The sequence below is a fragment of the Carassius auratus genome, chromosome 44 (assembly GCF_003368295.1).
Source record: "Carassius auratus strain Wakin chromosome 44, ASM336829v1, whole genome shotgun sequence".
NCBI lineage: Eukaryota > Metazoa > Chordata > Actinopteri > Cypriniformes > Cyprinidae > Carassius > Carassius auratus.
In genome coordinates this window covers 6866340-6886426 of record NC_039286.1, presented here as the reverse complement: position 1 = coordinate 6886426, position 20087 = coordinate 6866340, and the positions used below count along the sequence as shown (strand labels likewise).

Sequence of the window (20087 nt, the reverse complement as noted above, 5' to 3'; positions counted from 1 at the left end):
GCTTAATAACTTCACTCTCCTGGCATGGTGGTCATTATGCAGGACTTTGATGTATTATTCTGAGCAATTGATTTACTCAGTTTCATTTTTCAAAGAAATACTGCGAGACCCACTCAACTGGATGCCTTCAAGACCTCATATAAAATGCTAACAAAAAGAATGTGTAACAATTCAGGATGTTAAATGTAGGTCTGTATACTTTAGTACATAATGAAAACAATATGAGCCATGAAAAATGGTATTTTTCCCATAACCAGGATGATTTAATATACATTTAATGTGTTGCAGTGGACGCAGTATGTTTGCAGTATTTCTCTGCTAATGTAAGATTTTATTTTTATTCTAATTTAATACTATTTGAGGATGACTTTTATATTTTGATATTATTTACTGTTCATTTTTACTTGTATTTACAGATTTCTTCCTATTTATTGTCTAATATATTTACTTAAGTTATATTAAATGTTAATATACAGCTCATTTTTAGTTGTTACATTATTGCAGCTCGATGATTCTAAATATTTTTTTTTTTGCCAAAATATTCACAGCAGCAAAGAGCTTGATCATTTTTTTTTGCCAATCTTCTGCTCTACACTGTAAAAAGTGCTACACCCACACAGTAGGTTTTATATATTTTAAATAGTTGTAATCTAGTTTATTTTATTTGTTTTATACTAAAAAGTATAAATATACTTCCTCTTTACTTAAAATATATCACTTTTTACATAACAATATATTTTAAGTAAAACAATAGCAATTTATTTGGGTAGCTTTTTGTATGAGTTTGTTGTGTACAAGAAATGTTATAAAAGTGAGTTGAAATACACAATTTATTTGAGCAGCTGTCGATGTGGCATGTGTGTTCATCAAACTTAAATATTTGAAATAAAAAACACATAAAAATTAAGTTGGATTTATCCCTTTTTCACTGGCGGGGACTTTCCAAGGCAGATGCTTCCTCGGCACTTCAACTGTTTGAAAGCTGCAGCGGATCTAAATTTCACAGACTGATTAACACGGTAAGATGTGCAAGTTCAGGGAATTTATTGGTGATGTAAAGTCACGCAAAATCGTTCACTCAACTAGGAAGCTAAAGTAAGGTTTGCAAATTGTACTGTATAGCTAGCTATCCTACACACATGGCAAGCTAAGTTGGCTACACAGTGCTAAGCAGTGAAGTCTTTTATGCAACGATCAGAAGACAACAGCAGTTAAGACCGTGTTGTTAATATGAAATTAAACAAGTGCTTTAGTAATGCCTATTATGTTTTAAGACTACTTTGGCTTTAATTTTACCAATAATATCACTTTTAATCGTTAGTTAGCGTTAACTTACACTGTTAACTGCCATTCACATTTTTGAACATAGACTTGAAAGTGCATGATCCAAACCTATAATTCACGACTGAAAACATTGTGTAACATGATTTTGGTGTACATTTTTCATGGTAGATGAATTTAAAATGGGTTTCAAAGGATGAATTTTGAGATTTTATGTTTTCAGGTCATATATAATGTTTTCTAAAGTGTGATGGAGAAAAAGGCAACAAAGAATACTTATATATATATATATATATATATTATAAGAATACTTAGAATATATATATATATATATATATATATATATATATATATATATATATATATATATATATATATATATATATATATATTTCAAAGTGCTGTGTACTGTAAATAAAGGTGACTTGACTTATTTAATTTCATCTTAATAACACAGTCTCCGGTGGGGCATGCAGCTGTCGTGGGGTCCTCGTGTTATCAGCAGCAGAGTTGTAAGTGCATTTGATAGCACTGACTCAAAACCATAAAACTATTTTTAACCTGTTACTTAAATATTTTACATTTACCACTGGTTTTTAAACTTATTCTAACATGCATATTTTTTCTGGTCTTTAGGTAACCAAGCATTTTTGTTACCTGGGGTCTTCAGATACAGGTAAGAAAAACTTCAGAATAGATACAGTTAAAGCTATAATTATTCCCAGGTAAGTAAAACATAGGTAAAATTGCAAACAATAGTGTTGGCTCCATACAATTACATTTCTGAATTAGGTTTTATGTACCAACCACCAATAGAAGGCAGATATGATCACCTTTCTGCCTCCTTCTACTACTGCACTAATAGAAGCTTGATTCATACTGATAAATACAGCCTACATGGTCAGTTAAATCTCAATTTTGTGAGATGCTGGTGATAATGTGAGATCTTTTACAGTACAGTGGTAGTGGTGTATGTATAGTACAACCTTTTACATCAATTGCATGGTTGAAATACAGAGGTTCTCTAATTTGTGAAACTGTCATCAGGCAGTGAATTTTGATCAGATTTTACTTGTTGACAGGATCCATCTGCCTATGTGGAGAAAAGGAGAGAAGTGGTACTGAGATGCCTGATTGAGTACATGTGGGAGGGAAAGGAAGACCTCATCAGTGTCCACCACGTATGTACTGGGCTTAAAGCTACTTATCTAATTTCTGTCTGTATGTTATTACTATTGTGATGATATGGGGTAATTACTTTGTTCTTGAAATATATTTAATACAGTAATGTGATGACCAATAAGGTACAGGCAAGGAAAATTGCATTGTTTTATTGTAATGTATCCTTTGAACGAGAAAAGACAACACTCATGCTACAGTAGATCATGATAGTATAGTACCAACACTCTATGACATTGTCATGGTAGACTTCACTCTGGTCACATGCTCTAGTCAAAGTATCCATCACCTTAAGCAACTAAAAAGTACAACTTTGACACTTTGTGTCGTATCTGTCTTCTACCAGTCTGCTATATTCATCTCAATACCTGTTTGTCTGACCAAACTCTTGATTCTTTTTTTGTCTCCCCAATAGAGTCATGATGAAACAGAGGTGCACGCTGAGCTTGGCAGTTCCCCACTGAAAATATACATGCGCCATCAGCCATACACGATTTGGATTATCACAGTAGAAGGACAGCCCATGGTCAGAGGTGTGCCAAACCTGTAGAAAACCTCCTGTTTGGACTTGTCTATGCCCACAACCTCTAATATCACTCAAATCTGGTGTATACTTCTGAGATATATCACAGGCTCTTTGTGGGATTGAACCCTATGCATACCTTTGTATGTTTTGTAGGCACTGTTAAAAGTGACACTAGTTGATATTGAATAAATGTTATTGTCTTTAATCTGTCTTCCCATCTTTTTCTTCTTCAATTGAATTTGTAATTGTTATTGATAAAGTATGTTTATGTAAAGTGATTTACTGTACTGCTTAGAATATAGACATTTAGATGTATTTTCTGAGGTAATAGCCAGGACTTAATTAAAATATTTATTCACATTTGATTAGGTTAAATTTACTATGAGCATAAAGTTCATAAAACCTAACTAAAATGAGTACAGGTTACTTGTAGCAACACATAAATACGTTACATATACCAAGAAAATTAGGTTTATCTAACTGACTAATATAGCACTTATTAGTTAACTCAACTTGATTTTGTTGTGTTTGAATTAAGTAATTTTACAGAGTTTATTATACTTGAAAAAGGCTGCAAGTTGACTCAACTTAAAACATCCAATGCAGCCACTTGCCTCACTTTTTATAAGTTTGATCTAAGTATTACTTTTTACAGTGTACTTTTCTTGCTACTTTGAGAAAAAAGCTCTAGAGGAAAGACCAAAATCTCTCAAGGGGTGAGTTTGAGCCGGGCATGAATTAAGTCATCTGAAAATGCATGAAATTATTAAAGCAGAAGTGCTTAATTACTAAAATGGGACAATTAAGATTTGTATGTAACCTATATTGAACAACCTAACGCAGCTTTTAATCATATTAATCTGTGACTATTGCATTAACAGCATGTCATCCTTACCCTTTCCGCTCTTTCAGAGAGGACACAGAGAGGCAGATGACTGGAGAAATGTGTGCTAAGGTGAAGCTGGCACAAAAGCAGCTTGCCCTCTGTCACTTCAGGCTGCTGCTGGGGCTAGATCTGCCTCAACAGCACCATATGGCTTTTGACAGGTCAGAACGGCTATTGCTACCATACCTGCGAGATCAATTATGTGTGTTTCTGCTGCTTTAATGAACAATGTGATGGATGAGAGCATGTTTCGGGGAATAATAAGCCTGATTTATGTCTGCAGGATCATTGTGTCATCTACTCACCGTCACATAGAACTTTATGTGGTTTGTGCAAACCATTTGACTGATACCATATGTGATTCATGAAATATGTAAAACTTAAATGATGTACCCAGACTTTTAGAGGTCTTTGAACATTATGTATTTGAATATTAGTGGCCACCACCTGCCATTTATTCCAAGTTTCATAAGAGTTCCCATGGTGACATTAGTGTGTGTTTTCTTTTCCCCAGTGTCTCCACCTCTGTGTCAAACATATAGACATGTTTTATACTGAATTTGCTTAAAAAACACTCTGTTATTTACGCATATATTAATGCAGAGGTTTTAGAAGTCTTACTTCTTTGTCATGTGTTGCTAGTAACATGATAAACTTCTGTGTGCAAGCAACTTCAAGTGAAGATTTATGCTTTTACTGGCCCTTCTTCTCTTTCATACTCTCTCTCTCTGTCTCCTGACCTTTAACCCAGGAAGTCAAACCGGCGCCCGGCCCCGAACAAAATCATAACCCAGCATTCCCCTCGGATGGCATCTCTGCTGCCTACTCCACAAGAAGAGGTCCATCACCTGTTGGGGAAATTCAGACAGCTTAAAATGTCTTCAACTTAACACTTTGATTTCAGAGGCTCTGACGGAGTTGCTTATTGAGGAGCTAAAGTCACCTGGGTAATACTTAATCATGTTTTGGTTATATTATTTTGCAATTACTAAATACCAACTATTGTTTCTAATAGTCTCTGTTCTCCGATTGCACTTTCTTTTGCCTTTAGTTTTGAAATTCTTGGGAAGCCTTTGAGCCAATTCAGGAAGAGGACAACAAAACTACCTTTTGGTTTTTTGTGTGTTTTACAACATGCAAATTTCTTTCAACTATTATTTATTGCCCTGGTTATTGTCCACTGTGTTTTGCATGATGGTTACCGGCTACAATCATATTTAATTTTGAAAAATAACAATACATGTCACTAGGTGGCACTTTCGATGTTGTTATTCAGTTCAGTCCTCATGGAAATGATTCAAGACGAAAAAAAGAAAACATGGAATAAACTAAGAAAGCTAAGTATGCAAATGTGGGTAAATAAAATGTATCACATTACTTTTGTATCAAATATTAGACAAATGGCTTATTAATTTTATAGTATCATTATAATTATTGGATAGCTGTTGATATACTGTATGTGTAACAGTAATGTGTTCGCTGCTGTGTGTGTGTACTTTGGATGGGTTAAATGCAGGGCACAAATTCTGAGTATGGGTCATCACCACCGTACTTGGCTGTATATTAAGGGCACAAGGGGGGCCTCAGGGTTCTTGCAGATGAGGCTTTACCATCACCTTAACTGGCGGGGTAATCTAGGATGTCACTGTTAATAATCTTGGACTGTAAAGTAAGATGAGGGAGGGGTGCAATCATGCATGTGTTTGTGTGCAGCCAGGGAGGTCAATTGGTTAAATTTGGCAGTTCTCAAGATCAGGAAACAAGAGTCCAATTATTCCAAAGCAATTTCCTGCTTCTTAATTCCTTTCAAATGCATATTACTGAAACAAAAAAAGCAGGCTTAATATTGTTTCTTAGTGGTCAGTGAATTTAAACCATGACCACTCAGAGAAGATAACGAAATGAAAAACAGGATTATTTATTATTAATGCACTGTAAGTGGCTTGGGATAAAAGCGTCTGTAAAATGCATAAATGTAATTTTTAATTTTTAAATTTTTATTCTCCATGATAATGTTTGCAACCACGCGCTACGAATTTGTCCATTAGGGGGAGACATTGCATTTTTTATTAATTTAGTGAGTTCTAGCAGGTTCATTTAATAGTGCCACCAATATACAATTGTTGAACGTACACTTTAAAAAGCCTCTTTAACATAAAATCCTTTAAGAATTTGGCACAGATTCACGGTTCAAGGAGTTGTCGACTCAGCTCCGAGAACAGCTCGGAACAATTAATTCCGTTTAAATCGGTTATAACTGGTTTAAGTAACTATGGTTTAGTACTTAAATCTGACATGACAAAAAAAAAAAACATTTTGCAAACCAAAATTGAAGTGCCGTCTCCTCTCTTTCGCGGTCTCTCTCTCTCTCTCTTTCTCTCTCTCTCTCTCTCTCTGGCCAAGCGCCCATATGGTCGCGCTATCTGTCAATCATTGCTCAAGCTCTCCCTCTGTTTGACCCGTATTTTCTTCAGTCCTGCGGGTGGCTCGACAGCAGAGTTCCACTTCAGACATATGGACGAGAGACCTCACGTTAAATTCACGTTTGCGAGACGAGTGCAGCTGTAAACGCATGCAACCGTGAACTCAACGCGCAAACCCCGACGAAACATACCGAAAACTACCTATTTTAGAGTTAAAAGGTGCGCGGAGGAATAAGCAGACAAAAAAAATAACTCGTATCCGGTGGGATTTGAGTTGAGTCCTCTGAGAGAGCGTGATTGGAGCGCGAGCGAGAGAGAGGGAAGAGTTTCTCCCAAAAGTGGAAACAGACACGCGGACGATATTTCCCGTTTTCACAAGCGAAGACTAAGGAATAATGAGGAACGTTTGGATGATATTAACCCTCGGCTTGACAGCCTTTCTTTCCGGGGAAAGGGTGAGTTTTAAACGAGAATAATATGATGTTTGCTGGGGGGTAGTTGAGCCTAAACTCAAGCAGCCCATTCGGCCACGTTATAAAGTAACAAGGCAAACGCTGTATTACTGCACTTGTTCATATTTTGCAATGTGTCAATGATAATTCATGTTTTAGATATGTATCACGTCATATGTAATGTATTAATTAATCGTTAATCACGGCAGTGTCTTTCAATTCAGCTTGGCATTGTTGTTTTACATACACTATAAGTGTATGTAACATGGTGTGTGTGTTTTTTAATATTGATAACTAGAATATATTGAAGAAACCATTAAGCAAGGCATGAATAAACGTTAGGAATACTGCACAAATATATTGTATTGTCTAGAGTTTTTCATCTCAGATGTGTTGTGCAAAGCAGATGAATGACAGAAATACTCGCGTTTGATGTGTTCCTGGCACTTTTGTAAAATGTGGAATGACGCTTGATCGTTTTTCTAAGTGTGTCACTCTTGTACTGTGAGTTTTATGGCAGAGAAAGAAATAGTGTAGTCTCAACCTCTTCAGAGTCACAGACTCTTATAAAACTACTATAAATTTGGCCATAAAACCACTAACTTGGTTGTGGTGACATTTCTGGACAGGTACAAATGAAGTGAGCAATGCAGAAACAATTGCTGGTTTTGGTTTGATGAACCATTTTGTTTAATTTAGGTGAAGGCTACATAAATGTGACTGCAGTGGGAACTACCAGCAGCATTTGTAAATGTGCACTACCTTCTTGACAACTGTTAGTGAGCTGAACTTCAAGACTGGACCACAAACCTATGCTTTCAGACCAATAGCACCCATTCTGTCTGTAACACTTATGTTTAAAGTCAAAATGTGGGCAACTTCTCAATAAATCCCCTGCTTAAAGTGACCAGGTGCCTCTTAGAGCAGCTTAACATTCAGGAGCTGTAATTCAGACACTAACTTTTGGTCATACTTGGCTCAGTTTGCTGGTGTGTGAATGCATGCAGTGGTTGATTATTTTGCATATGCTTTCTCTTAAAAGCCACTGTTACTCCTTGCAATTGAAGACAGAGATGGAAAATTTATGATCTGGAGCGTTCCAAGTGTAATTTGTTAACCTTACGCAGGGATTTGCTTGCATTTCTTCATGCCTGCCTAATAATCCAGTTGCTAGTATTTTTTTTTTTTTTTAATGAAATGCCAAGGTATTAGCACCTGTGCTTTGTAATTACCATGGTTGACTGGCATGCTGGTTTGCACTGTCTCCTCCCATTGATTAGGACCTCACTCACTCATTTTGGCCTAGAGGCATGAAGGCAGCGTCAATTTCAATGAGACCCAGCATAGCATATAGATTTTCTATACCAGCGTCATGTACACATAGCAATTAAACTTATCTGGCTTAACCTCCAGGATGGTCCATGTGTTTGCCAGTGAGCAAGACCTTCCTCTTCCCTTTGAAACAAAAAGAAATGGCTTGTCTGCGGATATGACCTGAGAATGTTTTTATTTTGTCTCTTTTTGTGCCTCTCTTGACCTCTGCTTTCTCTGAAATGGTTTGCTGTGGAGCTGTATCATACCAGTTCGGTGTGTTGTCTGCAGCCAGATGTTCGACCCTGTAATTTTCGTGATGTTTTGGTGGGAAGTGTGAACAGTGCCTTCGATATGGAGATGTTATGCAAGGTCACTGCAGTCGTTGCCTGTGACAGAAATAGCTCGTTTTCATGCAACAGTTTTTTTAGTGTTTAGAAAGAAATTAGGGTCAGAAATAAAATGATGCATAAGCCACATAAATAGTTTTTAATTAAAAACTCCTTAATTAAGGCTAGTTTTTCAAAACACTTCACAAAACACCCATCTTTTTTCTTGACAGAGATGTGACATGCTTTTTTAAAATCTACATTTGGTAACTTGCTAAATGTTTGCCAGCACTATTTTTAGCCTCTCTTATTGTTTTTGTCTCTGTACTCTTATAAATAAATAGAAGAATCATTTTTGGTTCCCCAAAAGAACCTCTCGGTGTACAGTTCTTAAAAGAACCATTTTAAAAACCTAAAGAACCTTTTTTCCCCCTATAATGAACTTGAAAATGGAATTGAACGTTTCCATGGATTTTAATGGTTCTTCGTGGAATCAAGATGTCAGTAAAGAACCTTTATTATCTAAGAGAATGTATTTTAATTTTTTTTTACATTCTGTCCAAATGCTTATATGATTAACTTAATGCAAAAACGCTGATCACATTTTCACCCTTCTGCCATTCTCTCACCTGAGGCTGTTTTCTATTCCTGATTAGCAAGGTGGATGGTCCCACATACACAATAATCCTGCGTACTAAAAAATCTATTGAGTTTGTGAGATAAGGTCCCAGAAGTGCTTCCCATTTACGTTGTCCTGTAAATATATTAATGGTTTAAGGTGGAATATTGGGTTATGAAATAGTAATGGTGTAAAATGTTTCAGCATTTAGCAGATGCAAGCTACAGTTTCCAGGTTTTGATTGCCAGTGATGACTTTGTGTTAATGAAAACACATCCACAAATCAGCGAGGAGGTTGTCAGCACCTTTAATCCACGAAGAAATTCGATTTCTAGATGGCTGTTATCTTTATTTTTTTTTACGCCTTGCTGAATGAATAAAGTTGGAATTTCATATTTAGAAAAGATTCAGTATTCCATCACAGGAATAAATTCACTTTTCAAATATATTACAATAGAAAATGGTTATTTTAAATTATAACACTATTTCACAATATTACTGTATTATTGATCAAATAAATCCTGCCTTGGTGAGCATGAACATATAAAATGCTCTCAACATTTTTGAACAGTACTGTAATTGAAGCATTTTTTTTCTTCTCCAGTGTGCAATTAAAGTGGACATGTGGGAGAAAATCTTGCATCCTACCTCTCTTCTCTGGGGGGGCTCTTCTTGATTGACTAACTGTTCCACATTGCATAATCCTTAATGGTCTCAGCAGGCACTGGGCCGCTGGGCCTGTAAAGGAATCCCAGGGTGCTCTTGTTTTGCCATCAGCCATGCAACCTCAACCTAGCCGACTTCTCTCCCTGCAGCTAAACTCATCATTATTATTACCCTGTCTTTGGTTACTCCAAAGAACAGTGGCATTATTCTTTATCTTCTTTCCCAGCAGATGGAAAGAATGAAGCTGCAGAGTAGGTGAGGGGAAAAAAGAAGACCTGCCTTGCTATGCTCCGATGGCACATGTCTTGTGCTTGTTTATGTCAGCTCCACAAACATCTCCAACACGTATGTGCGTTCGCTTCAAAGCGCCTCTGTTCAGGCTTTTTTCCCCTTGAGAGTTGGAAGCAGTTCTTTCATAGGGATAAAGTCATGCATACCAGTGGGAATTGACAAACAACGCAAGCTGAGTCGAGCTCGGAAGTGGTGGGAGCAGTGGCAGACCGACACGCTCTCTACAGACAGAGCGAGTACTGAAAGTGCTGCAGCCAAAGCATTGCTTTGGCCCGGTTACTGTAGACAGTAAGGTGCTTCAAGGGTGCAAAGCCATGACCTAAAGCCCTCCCTAATATGAACTCACTGGCTTGTGGGGGAAAAAAGATCCTCAGCATGCTTCACCATTTAAAATGCTCTCCTTTTGACTATTCTTTCTCTTTATTAGCTTAGCAAATGGAAAGTTCCTTTGGCGGGTTGTGGTTTAAGAACAGCGGTTGTAATGGAAGTGGGTTCTTTAACTGCTTTCACACTATAGCTTTTGGGGCAGGCCAGAGTTTGTTTGACGTCAGAGTTCGGATGGTGTGAAAGTGGTTTTCTGAACATTGGTGCACACCTGTCAACCACACTGAATTTGCTTGAAAAAGTAGTCTGAGTTAAATGTTAATTCTACAATACTATATATCAAGCATAGATGCAATAAATTGATCAAAATAACATTAAGGAGGTTTGTCACAAAAGATTTGTTTCAAGTAAATGCTTTTTTATAAAGGTTCTCATCTTCAGAACACTGAAAAAACAAAGATACCATGGTTTCAACAAAAATGTTGGGCAACACAACTATTTTCAACATTGATAACAACAAGAAACCAAATCAGCACCAAATCAGCACATTGCAGTGATTTCTGAAGGATCATGAGACATTAAAGACTGGAGTGAAGATTGCTGAAAATTAATTCATTTGATATCAGCAGGATCTCAAATTAATAAATTAGTTTAAAATATATTAGAATAGGAAATTATTATTTTAAATTATTTTTATATTTTAAAACATTACGGGTTTACTGTATTTATAGTCAAGTAAATGCAGTAAATGCATATAAAAATACTCATTATACTATTTGCCATGGTTGAGACCCAAAAGTACAATGTAAAAAGATGGCTTGGAACAGTCAAGTGACTGAGCCTGAAGGGAACGTGTGAGATCCTGTGTTTCGTAAGCCTTATTAGTGTTAGAAAGTGTTGTTTATAATGGAAAAAGCTTTTGGAAAGTTAAGTCTGGAGATGTCTAACTGTGCGAGCTGATGAGTGTAGAAGCCATCTTTGAGACACCATCTGTGTGATGCAGTGTGCGTTTTGATGTTGTGCAAGTTTGCAATTCATCTGATTCTGAAAAAGTGAGTTATTTCTGGTCAGCTCTGATTGTGAATGTTTTCTTTCTTTCCGTCTGTTTGTCTGTCTAACTGTTAATTGTGAGTGGTTTTGTTTGGAGTGTGAGTTTATTTCTTGCTACAAAAATTTGATTGTGTATAAGTACTTATAAAGCACATATTCTGCATGACCATATTCTACATCCCTAATCCTACCCATACTTAAACTTAACAACTACCTTACTAACTATTAATAAGCAGCAAATTAAGAGTTTGAGGCAGAAGGCATAGGTTTGTTAATTGCTAGAATTGGATCTTAAAATAAAGTGTGACCGATGCTTCTGCTTATACTTGGGCTGTGAAAAAAATCGAATGCGATTTGCATGCGCATCTCATCAATAAAGGTGCTTCTGTAATAAGTAGTATATAAAATGCGAATTTTACCAAGGCAACCCTGCCAAAAATTTAACCCCAGGAAGCAATTTTTATCAGGGAACCTCTTGGAAATACGATTGGGCTAGTTTTGGACCAGAAGCAACTGGGCAGGATTTGTTGTGAAAACCTGGCAACCCTGAACTGAACGCACGTGCTGGAGATATACTTCTAATTACAGGAGCATCTTTACTGATGAGATGCGCATGAAAATCGCATTTGATTTTTTGCACAGCCCTAAATGCATACTGTATATAGGCTATGTGCAAATAAACACAAGTAATTTTTCATTGAAACTTTAGTAATTTACCGTTGAGGTTGTTATTATCTCTGTGTGTTCAAATGTTTCTTTAATTTCCACATGCCACTGACAATATGACAAGTGGTTGTTATGGGAACTCTTTAGAAACTGTAATTTTTAAAAGCTGCACTTTGAAAGCCGAGTAGGCATATTTTACCCTTGTTTGGTCTCGATTGTTTCAGTGCATGTACCCTTGCTTAAAACACATTACCCTGCAGTGGAAAAACAGAAAGCAACAGTTCTGGGGGGCAAAAAGTTCCAGTGGAAAAAAAGGTTCTGGTACAATTGTTCCGGGTAATTTAGGTGGAAATGCAGCAACTGATGCATCTTGGGAGATTTTTGAGGTGATGTTGAAGAGATTAAATATCTTGACTTTTCTCTGGTGGTTTCTGAACACTGAAATCTGGTGCCTTCCAGCTGTTCTAAAACATTGATTGCACCCACTGATACTGGTGGCAGCCACCATATCCAATTTATTTAAACTGTCCACCTAATCAGTCTACGAGTCGTTACTTGGCTTAGAAAGCGACTGCGGCAGGGAGACGAGTGGCCCAAGAGGAAATTTTGTTGATCTTTAATCATTGTGGTTCAGAAAGCATACTGACCCTTGGGGAGTTTTGATGTGCTCAGATGTATTAATTTGACAGCCCCACACGCCGCCGTTAATCTGGCCTAATGCACTCTGTTAACACCCATTTGTGTGCTGTAAACTGCAGTCTGATCTCAGTTCTCATCCAGTAGGATTCTGTCACACTGTTTCAGTGTGAAAAGGGTGAACTCAGAAGAGCCTGTCCAAAGGAGTGCTATGTCATTGTTCGCACAAATGATATTGACACGCTCTGCTTTGAGCAGACCGTCGAGAATCAAAAGTCAGATTTCGTACATTGTAAAGCTGTGGAAACTGAGACCGTTCACGCATTAAACTTGAGGTTAGCGTTCAGCATTCAGGCCAGTTCTGTATGACTGTTGACCGTTTCTTGCAAGAAAATAAATTGTCAAAAGACTTTTGTCTCATACTTTTATTGAAATAGAAAATTGCCACGACACCAACTCTGGGTGATCCAACTCTTAAAATAGCAGATAATTTGACGTTTTATGACAACAAAAAAAGATCAGGTTGTAACGTAATGAGATGTTTCTTTTCAAAAACTAAATGATCATTTTGAATAAATTATTTATTTTACTTGTAAAAATATTTTTTTCAATGGAAAAATAAATAAATTACAATAAATTACTAATAAATAATAAATAACGTGTTTTAAACATGTGTTTTTCTCATTTTCTTCATTGTGGACTTTTATCATTGGTTATTGACCCATCCATCACATTCAGTATAACTTGCATGTGTCCTTTGTTATTGCGTATAGGCCCTGTAGGACATTAAACATTGCTCTCTGGCACTGAGCTTTCTTCTGTTGTATTCTGCATCTGTTCTTGCTTTGTGTCAAATTCGTCAAGTTCCCCTATCCAATATTCGTTTTGTTTTCTTTTTTCACGCTGCACTGACTTTACAAATCAGACACATTCAATGCTGAGATCACAAACATATTTCTGTATAATCATGGCCTCTTTTATGGAAAAACTGAGTGAATCGGAGCCTAGCTTGTATTACAAGGCATAATTAAGTGTTGACTCTTGTGTATACACTAATAGACCGAAGCAGACTGAAGCGTCATGCATTGGTTGCTCTATGGTGTGGCTTGCGTCGCCACTAGACCAGTGCTAATTCGACATGGTTCTTTCTGTTAACGCTTAGCCTGACAAACATCTAGCACCAGCAATCAGTTGCCCCTTTAAAGTGTCTCAGTGTTTCCATACAACAACCAAATGGGTCTTATCAGCAAACATTAGATCAGACTGGATCTTGATTAATCATATGGTGGAAGGGGTTTTCAATACATCTGGGACTGGAAAGAGGCGACTTGTTCAAACCACACACATTCCTTTTGAATTACAGCAAAGAGTAAAACGAGCAGGGCACAACAACATGTGAGGTTTGGCAGAGATTATGAAATGTGCTTTTTGTGGTGCAGTTTGTCAACAGTCTCACGTCCTGATAAACTCTGCAGCGTCCGAGGTCTGTTGGGTAAAACCCATCTTCTCCACCTATTGCTTATCTGTGCTCTTCATCATGAAAGATTCAAAGCTCAGACAAGCTCTTGTACAGAACCTATTTCTGTTTGCCAAAGCTGAATTATTAACATATAATGAAATATATATTTTAAATTGGCCGTATGCTTTGAGAATCCTCTTCAAGACTGTTTCTGGTGTCAGTAAGATATGTAGAAAAGCAACAGTTCATTTTCTGTATGACATACAGACCAAAAACTAGTGGTGTGTCTGTCATCACGATTTTTGTTCGTGGACGATCAAAATGTCTCCACAATTTGCTTTTGAAGAATTATCATAGTAACACTACAGCACATATTCTATCAGTTGCAGTTCTGATGCTTCCGTCTCAATTAACTATACAATGTGACTTACTTTCACATCAAATGTTAACTTAGCAGTAGAGTTACGCTCACTTATTCGCAATCACGAAAGTACATTATTTGCATTTGCCTTAAGCCTTGCCAGTTAAACTTTTTATTAACATGCTTTTCTGACATGCTTTTTCTCTGAGAGCTCACACTTAAAGCGTGCGCGCACTAAAAAGCCTGTCAAACAGCACCTGATTACTGGAGTGAGTTATTTCACATTCGATTGCACCAATACTGTCAAACACAAGGTTTACTTATAAACACAGCTGGTTATGTCTAAAGTGAAAGGACACATGGATAACTAAACAGTTGCTGGTCCATACTGTTTTAGTTAGAAGGAAAAAAAATACGATGGAAGTCACTGGGGACCAGCGACTGTTTGGTTACCCACATTCTTCAAAATGACTTTTGTGCTCAACAGAAGAAAGAAACTCATTCAGGTTTAAAACCGCTTGAGGGTCAGTAAATGATGACAAATTTTTTTTATTTTTTTTTTGGGGGGGGGGGGGGGTGAACTATTTCCCAAGGCAATAAAATAATCACACTTTTATTGTAAGAAAGACAATTAAATTGGACAGATTAAATATCAATATATTATTATTTTCATTGCTATGCAACCAAATGAGGTTTAACTGAATTATTATTATTTTTAAATTATCCAAATAATGAATAGTCCTATGAAGTCATTATTATTAGAGCATGTGAGTAGAGCATAGCATCACAAGAGGGAAGCGTCATTTTACCAGCGTTGTCCAGTACAGCTGTACTACACTGTTACAGCACAGTAACGCCATTACAAACAGGAATAATTTCCCACCGGTGGGTTATTTGAACAGACTTTTCCGGTGAGCATGAGCGGTTCATGAGTGGATTACCTTTGCCATCATCCTAATGCTAACTTAAATTTAATATAATTTGCTCAAAATTTCAAATCAGTGTTTCATACATTATATTGTTGTATAAGTAACGTGTGTTGATGTCTAAATTCAATTGTAGCATTTACAGTAATTTACTTTAGTGTTAAAGGTTTTTATTTTAACAAAATAGAGCAGAATTTTATAATGAATTGATTTTAATGTTTTGTTTGATATTGCATGTTTCTGGTCTTGTATGGTTTAAGTACTGTAGTATTATAACCGCCTTTTTTTATTTGTTTACTAAAAAACTTGAACATTGTTGGTCCTTTAGTATGCAGCCTGATTTTCCCAGTCAACCCTAGCAATCCAACTAAACACATGCATGTGCCATTACAACCCTGATTCCTCCTGAAAGCTCTAATCCCCAATGCAACTTTACCTGTGTGTGAAAGAGAAGCATGGTCTACTGCATGATTTGAGAAAATGACCTGCACTTTAGAAATCATACCAGAATTCATTGCTTCTCTTAGTTAATTGATAGACGAAGCGAAACAAAAGATGTTTTTGCTGAAGATGAGACCAAGGCCACTTCAAGTGAAGGTGTTTCTGTTCCTAGAACAGAAATTGTGGGTTGTAACAAGACCGTGTGCTCTAGTTTGTGGATTAGCCCACATAATGGGATCAGAAATCACCACCTGCTGCTTGCTCCTGTGGCCTGCATCACTCGTTCGCTTTATTAATATGTGCTGTACCTTTTCTTTCCATCAAAACCACACATATAGAGCTGATGGATGCCTGCGCCACCAAAACATCACTTTACCCTGCAATCTAATATCCTGCTGTTCAACTTTCAATCTGACTCCATCGAAGTAGAACAAAGAGACAACCCTTTCACCTTTCATTTGCTTTTAAGGTCTTGTTCTGTTTTCTCTCGTCACCAATTTTGGGATTTGTGAACAGTTTTTTTTTTCTTTTTTTCTGGCTGTTCCCCTCCCCCTCTTCACAAATGCCATGGCCTCCTGACTCCCTTGAGGATAAATCCTCTTAAGGCAAGGGTTGGATGGGAATTCAATTGCAACAGAGTGAGGATTGGAACAGATCAGTCATTGAAGCGTCGAAATCGCCTCCAGCTTTTATCTTTGCAGATAAGAGCCCATTTGCAGTGCCAAATGATGAACAACTCTGGCAGGTCATCATTTTTGATGCCTATGCAAACGGATGGCCGAAAAACAGTTCATGTCAGCACAAACTTTAAGGAAAAGTTCACAATTTTTGATTTCCTGCACTATTAGTGAAATGACTGGCTGACACTTAAAAAAACTCATTTTTGTAGTGCAATGATTGCAACACCGCAGGAGTCCAGAGAGTGTTAGAAAACAGAGGCGGTCTTCATCTCCTTAATGTTCTTAGGGAGACATTGTGGCATTGTCGTGTCCAGTCCTTTGTTCCCTTTCTGTTTCAGACTATTGCATGCTCTGGGTTCTCTAACCACTGAGAGGTTAATGAGCTGAAACTAAAGAACTCTTCCAGAGCTTCCTGTCGGAGAAGGGGAGGTGGGGAGGCAGGCGTGAGACTGGACAATGCATCCCACCGACTTTCTAAGCCATTCTGGTCCAATTCAGCTGAAATCTGGATTAAATTAAACTTTGAACTGGCAGCTAATTTATACATCATTGTCCCTTGGGCGGCTTGAAGTTTTAAGGGGTGGTGTGGAGTAGTCTGAGCACAAAGCCACAGCCTAATGCTGATGGAAGCCAACCCTTTATCAATGCAGACTCAGGGAAACATGGACCGTTTGAAGTGAATGCTGTGAGAGGCGCCTGTCCCCCACTCAGTCACATGACTGGTGTTGGTTGTCTTCAGTCTCGCGCTGCCACATTTTGACCCTCTGTCCCTGTACTTTTTGGGAATGGTTTAAAGGGAGCTTTGTGTGTTGCAGAAACCATGCTATATTAGTTGCACTTTAACTGTTGTGATGCCTTCGTGCCAAAGGCTTTAATATTACATCAGAGATGGATCAAATCAATACAATAGGCCTTTTTTATTTTAGATAATGTAACTGACAGTTTTACCTTTGTCAGGCCATTTCAGGCAGTATCTGGGACAGACATTTCCCACCTAACAAAAATGAATTAAATGAAATTGCAAGGCTCAACAGTAAGTTTTATATATATGTATATTTGCTAGAAACATGTATTTTATTTTAGTAATTTTATTATTTTTATTAATTGTGATATCCTTTTTTGTTTTTTTACACATCAAAAAGGAAATATTAAAGTCATCAAACGTACAACAGTAAAGACTTTTACAAAGTTACAAAATATGTACATTTCAAATAAATGCTGTTCTTTTTAACTTTCTATTCTTTAAAAAATCCTGAAAAAAAATTATCACAGTTTCCATAAAATCATTAAGCAGCACAACGGTTAACAACATGATGATAATAATAAGAAATATTTTTTGAGCACCAAATCAGCATATTAGAAAATTTATCTTAGCCAACACAAGAATAAACTGCATTTTAAGATATATTAAAATAGAAAAGAATGATTTTTATTTTTTATTTTATTGTAATAATATTTTCACAATATGACAGTTTTTACTGTATAGTAGTAATCAATTACTATATTTACACATTAAACAAACTTAAACGGCTATAATGTATAAACTACATAAATTCCTAAATGCACTGTTGCTGGAAAACTGCTCAACAAGATCAATGAATGTAATATTTTCAATTACAGTGCAGTATTGGCCCAAAAGGGCAATTGACCATTCCATCTAGTGGCCTGAAATGCTCACTTTGGCCCCAGGCCAGCAGGTCATAGTTATTGTCGAGCCTTGCTTCTTGACCCTGCTTGTCTGCACACCGGCGGGGCTGATCACATATGCTCTAGAGATGCTCTCCCCCTGGGTTTCTCTCAAGACACCACCTGTGTTTCTAGAGACCGGGGGGGTTTGCCAGACATGTTCTGGCCTGAAAGGCGGCATTCATTCATCTCATGATGCTGTGCCAACACCGAACCACTCGAGCAAAGGTCTGCTCAGGAACATGTGTGTTTTATCATTTGTTACATATTCACGTGACCACATGTGCTTCCCTTCTGCTTCTCCAGGTATTGAAGTGTCAAGTGTTTGGTGTGTTTGATTTTTTTTTTTTTACTGTTAGTACCAACCTGTAAGTTTTGCAGAACGTCTGATGAAGTTCTTGACATGCTTAATAATATTTAATACATTTTTTATTATTTTAAAATGAAATAGTTAACCGATTCCTGTTACGAATTCAAAATGTGAAACCGCAAAATGTGTTCATTTTCGAACATCATTTAAAGGTGAAGTTTACATTCAAAGCCTATTAATCGGCCAACCTGGTAGTCCCTCACCAAAGTAACCTCAACCATCCTGTGTTGTTGCTTTCGGGCTGGTCAAAACGCAAACAAGAGCAATTATTGAAAGCTTCTAGAAATCTTTTGATATCAGCTTTGATGTGGAGTTTTTTCTTATATTTGTCTCTGCAAATTAAATTGGAATAGGATGCTCTCTGGAAATACTGAAACATTTGACTTTTGCCTCATTCCTTTAAAGTACAGTAGTCTTGGATTTCCAGGCTCACTTGTTCTCCATTTCTTTTTAAAGATCTGGCATGTCGACTTTGTTTCTCTCAAGCATTTGAATGTCTTTCAGACATTGACGGAGCAGAGCGGCGAGGTTCTCTGAGTATGACTTCATGCCAGCAGGACAGCCGGTCCAGCTCTGTTCATTCTAATGCCGTTTAGCTGCTGTTCTCTCTGAGGAGCTTTTAATGGGACCTCTATACAGCCGAAGCATCTGTTTCCTAAAACATCCACCTTGATCCTTGCGCAGTATGTTCTCTGGGCTCCTGTGAGAGTACCTGCCAGTGTGTTTTCGTTTCCTGTCTTGGCAAATTCATGTCTGTGTCGGTGCAAATCGGAGTTGTTACAGCACCTTTGTAACATTGAGGTCAAAGGTTAGTGTTCTGCAAACACACCTAGAAAAAGGACAGAATTTATTTTTAAACATGTTTTTAGTAAACATTTACCCAAGCAGTTTACAGAAGAGCACGTATGAGATAGCTACAGGAAGTTATTAAGGTGAGCAATCATTTCTGCTCTGCCAAAACTAATTGCATTATTGGTTGTGTTTCACCACATGATATTTACACAAAGCCTATTATGTTGCTTTTTAAATTTGTGATGCAGGGTTTTTATATTATAGTTGTGGTCAGTTACAGGCATGTCTATGATTTTATCATAGACAGAATCATTTTCATTCTAAGAGTCATTGTTCCATGGTTCAGTTATCAAGAATAGTTGTATAAATGAATATAAGTAAAAATAATGGAATTGTATCATTTGTATAACTAACCACATAAAACTGGCAAGATTTACATATTTATGAATTATTTGTCAAGTGTTTTTTTTTTTTCACTGATTAACTGAAAAGACACTTTTGAAGAACCAACTTTCTTAACTTACTCAAACCTCTGAAATGAAGAAGGGACACAATTAAAATGTCTTTATTTAAAGCATTTAGAAGGATGTTGAAATCATTGCCATTTTGCAATATTTGTATGTTTTTAAATCAGCAAAACTATCATTGTGAATATATATTGGAAATATTTGCTATTTCATTTAGCATATCAATTATGAAAGAAATGACTGCCATTGTGTTCACATTTTAGCAT

At 36.9% G+C, this 20087-nt stretch overlaps 1 protein-coding gene and 2 long non-coding RNA genes across 3 annotated transcripts in view; all 3 read left to right on the top strand.

The window, feature by feature from the left end:
- Positions 1–646: 646 nt before the first annotated feature.
- Positions 647–3305, top strand: LOC113061984 (uncharacterized). The gene is made up of 5 exons (XR_003278482.1): positions 647–1019; positions 1739–1793; positions 1918–1957; positions 2364–2462; positions 2876–3305. It is a non-coding gene; the product is annotated as an uncharacterized LOC113061984 (long non-coding RNA).
- A 527-nt stretch (positions 3306–3832) lies between these two features.
- On the top strand, positions 3833–5292 carry LOC113061983 (uncharacterized). The gene is made up of 3 exons (XR_003278481.1): positions 3833–4033; positions 4624–4819; positions 4924–5292. It is a non-coding gene; the product is annotated as an uncharacterized LOC113061983 (long non-coding RNA).
- Positions 5293–6318: 1026 nt separating this feature from the next.
- LOC113062299 (syndecan-2-like) overlaps positions 6319–20087 on the top strand; it is a 30305-nt gene continuing 16536 nt past the window's right edge. Inside the window, exon 1 of the mRNA XM_026232048.1 lies at positions 6319–6750. Within this exon, the coding sequence (XP_026087833.1) occupies positions 6691–6750 (60 nt within the window). The 5' untranslated portion in view covers positions 6319–6690. The remainder of the gene's footprint in view (positions 6751–20087) is intronic.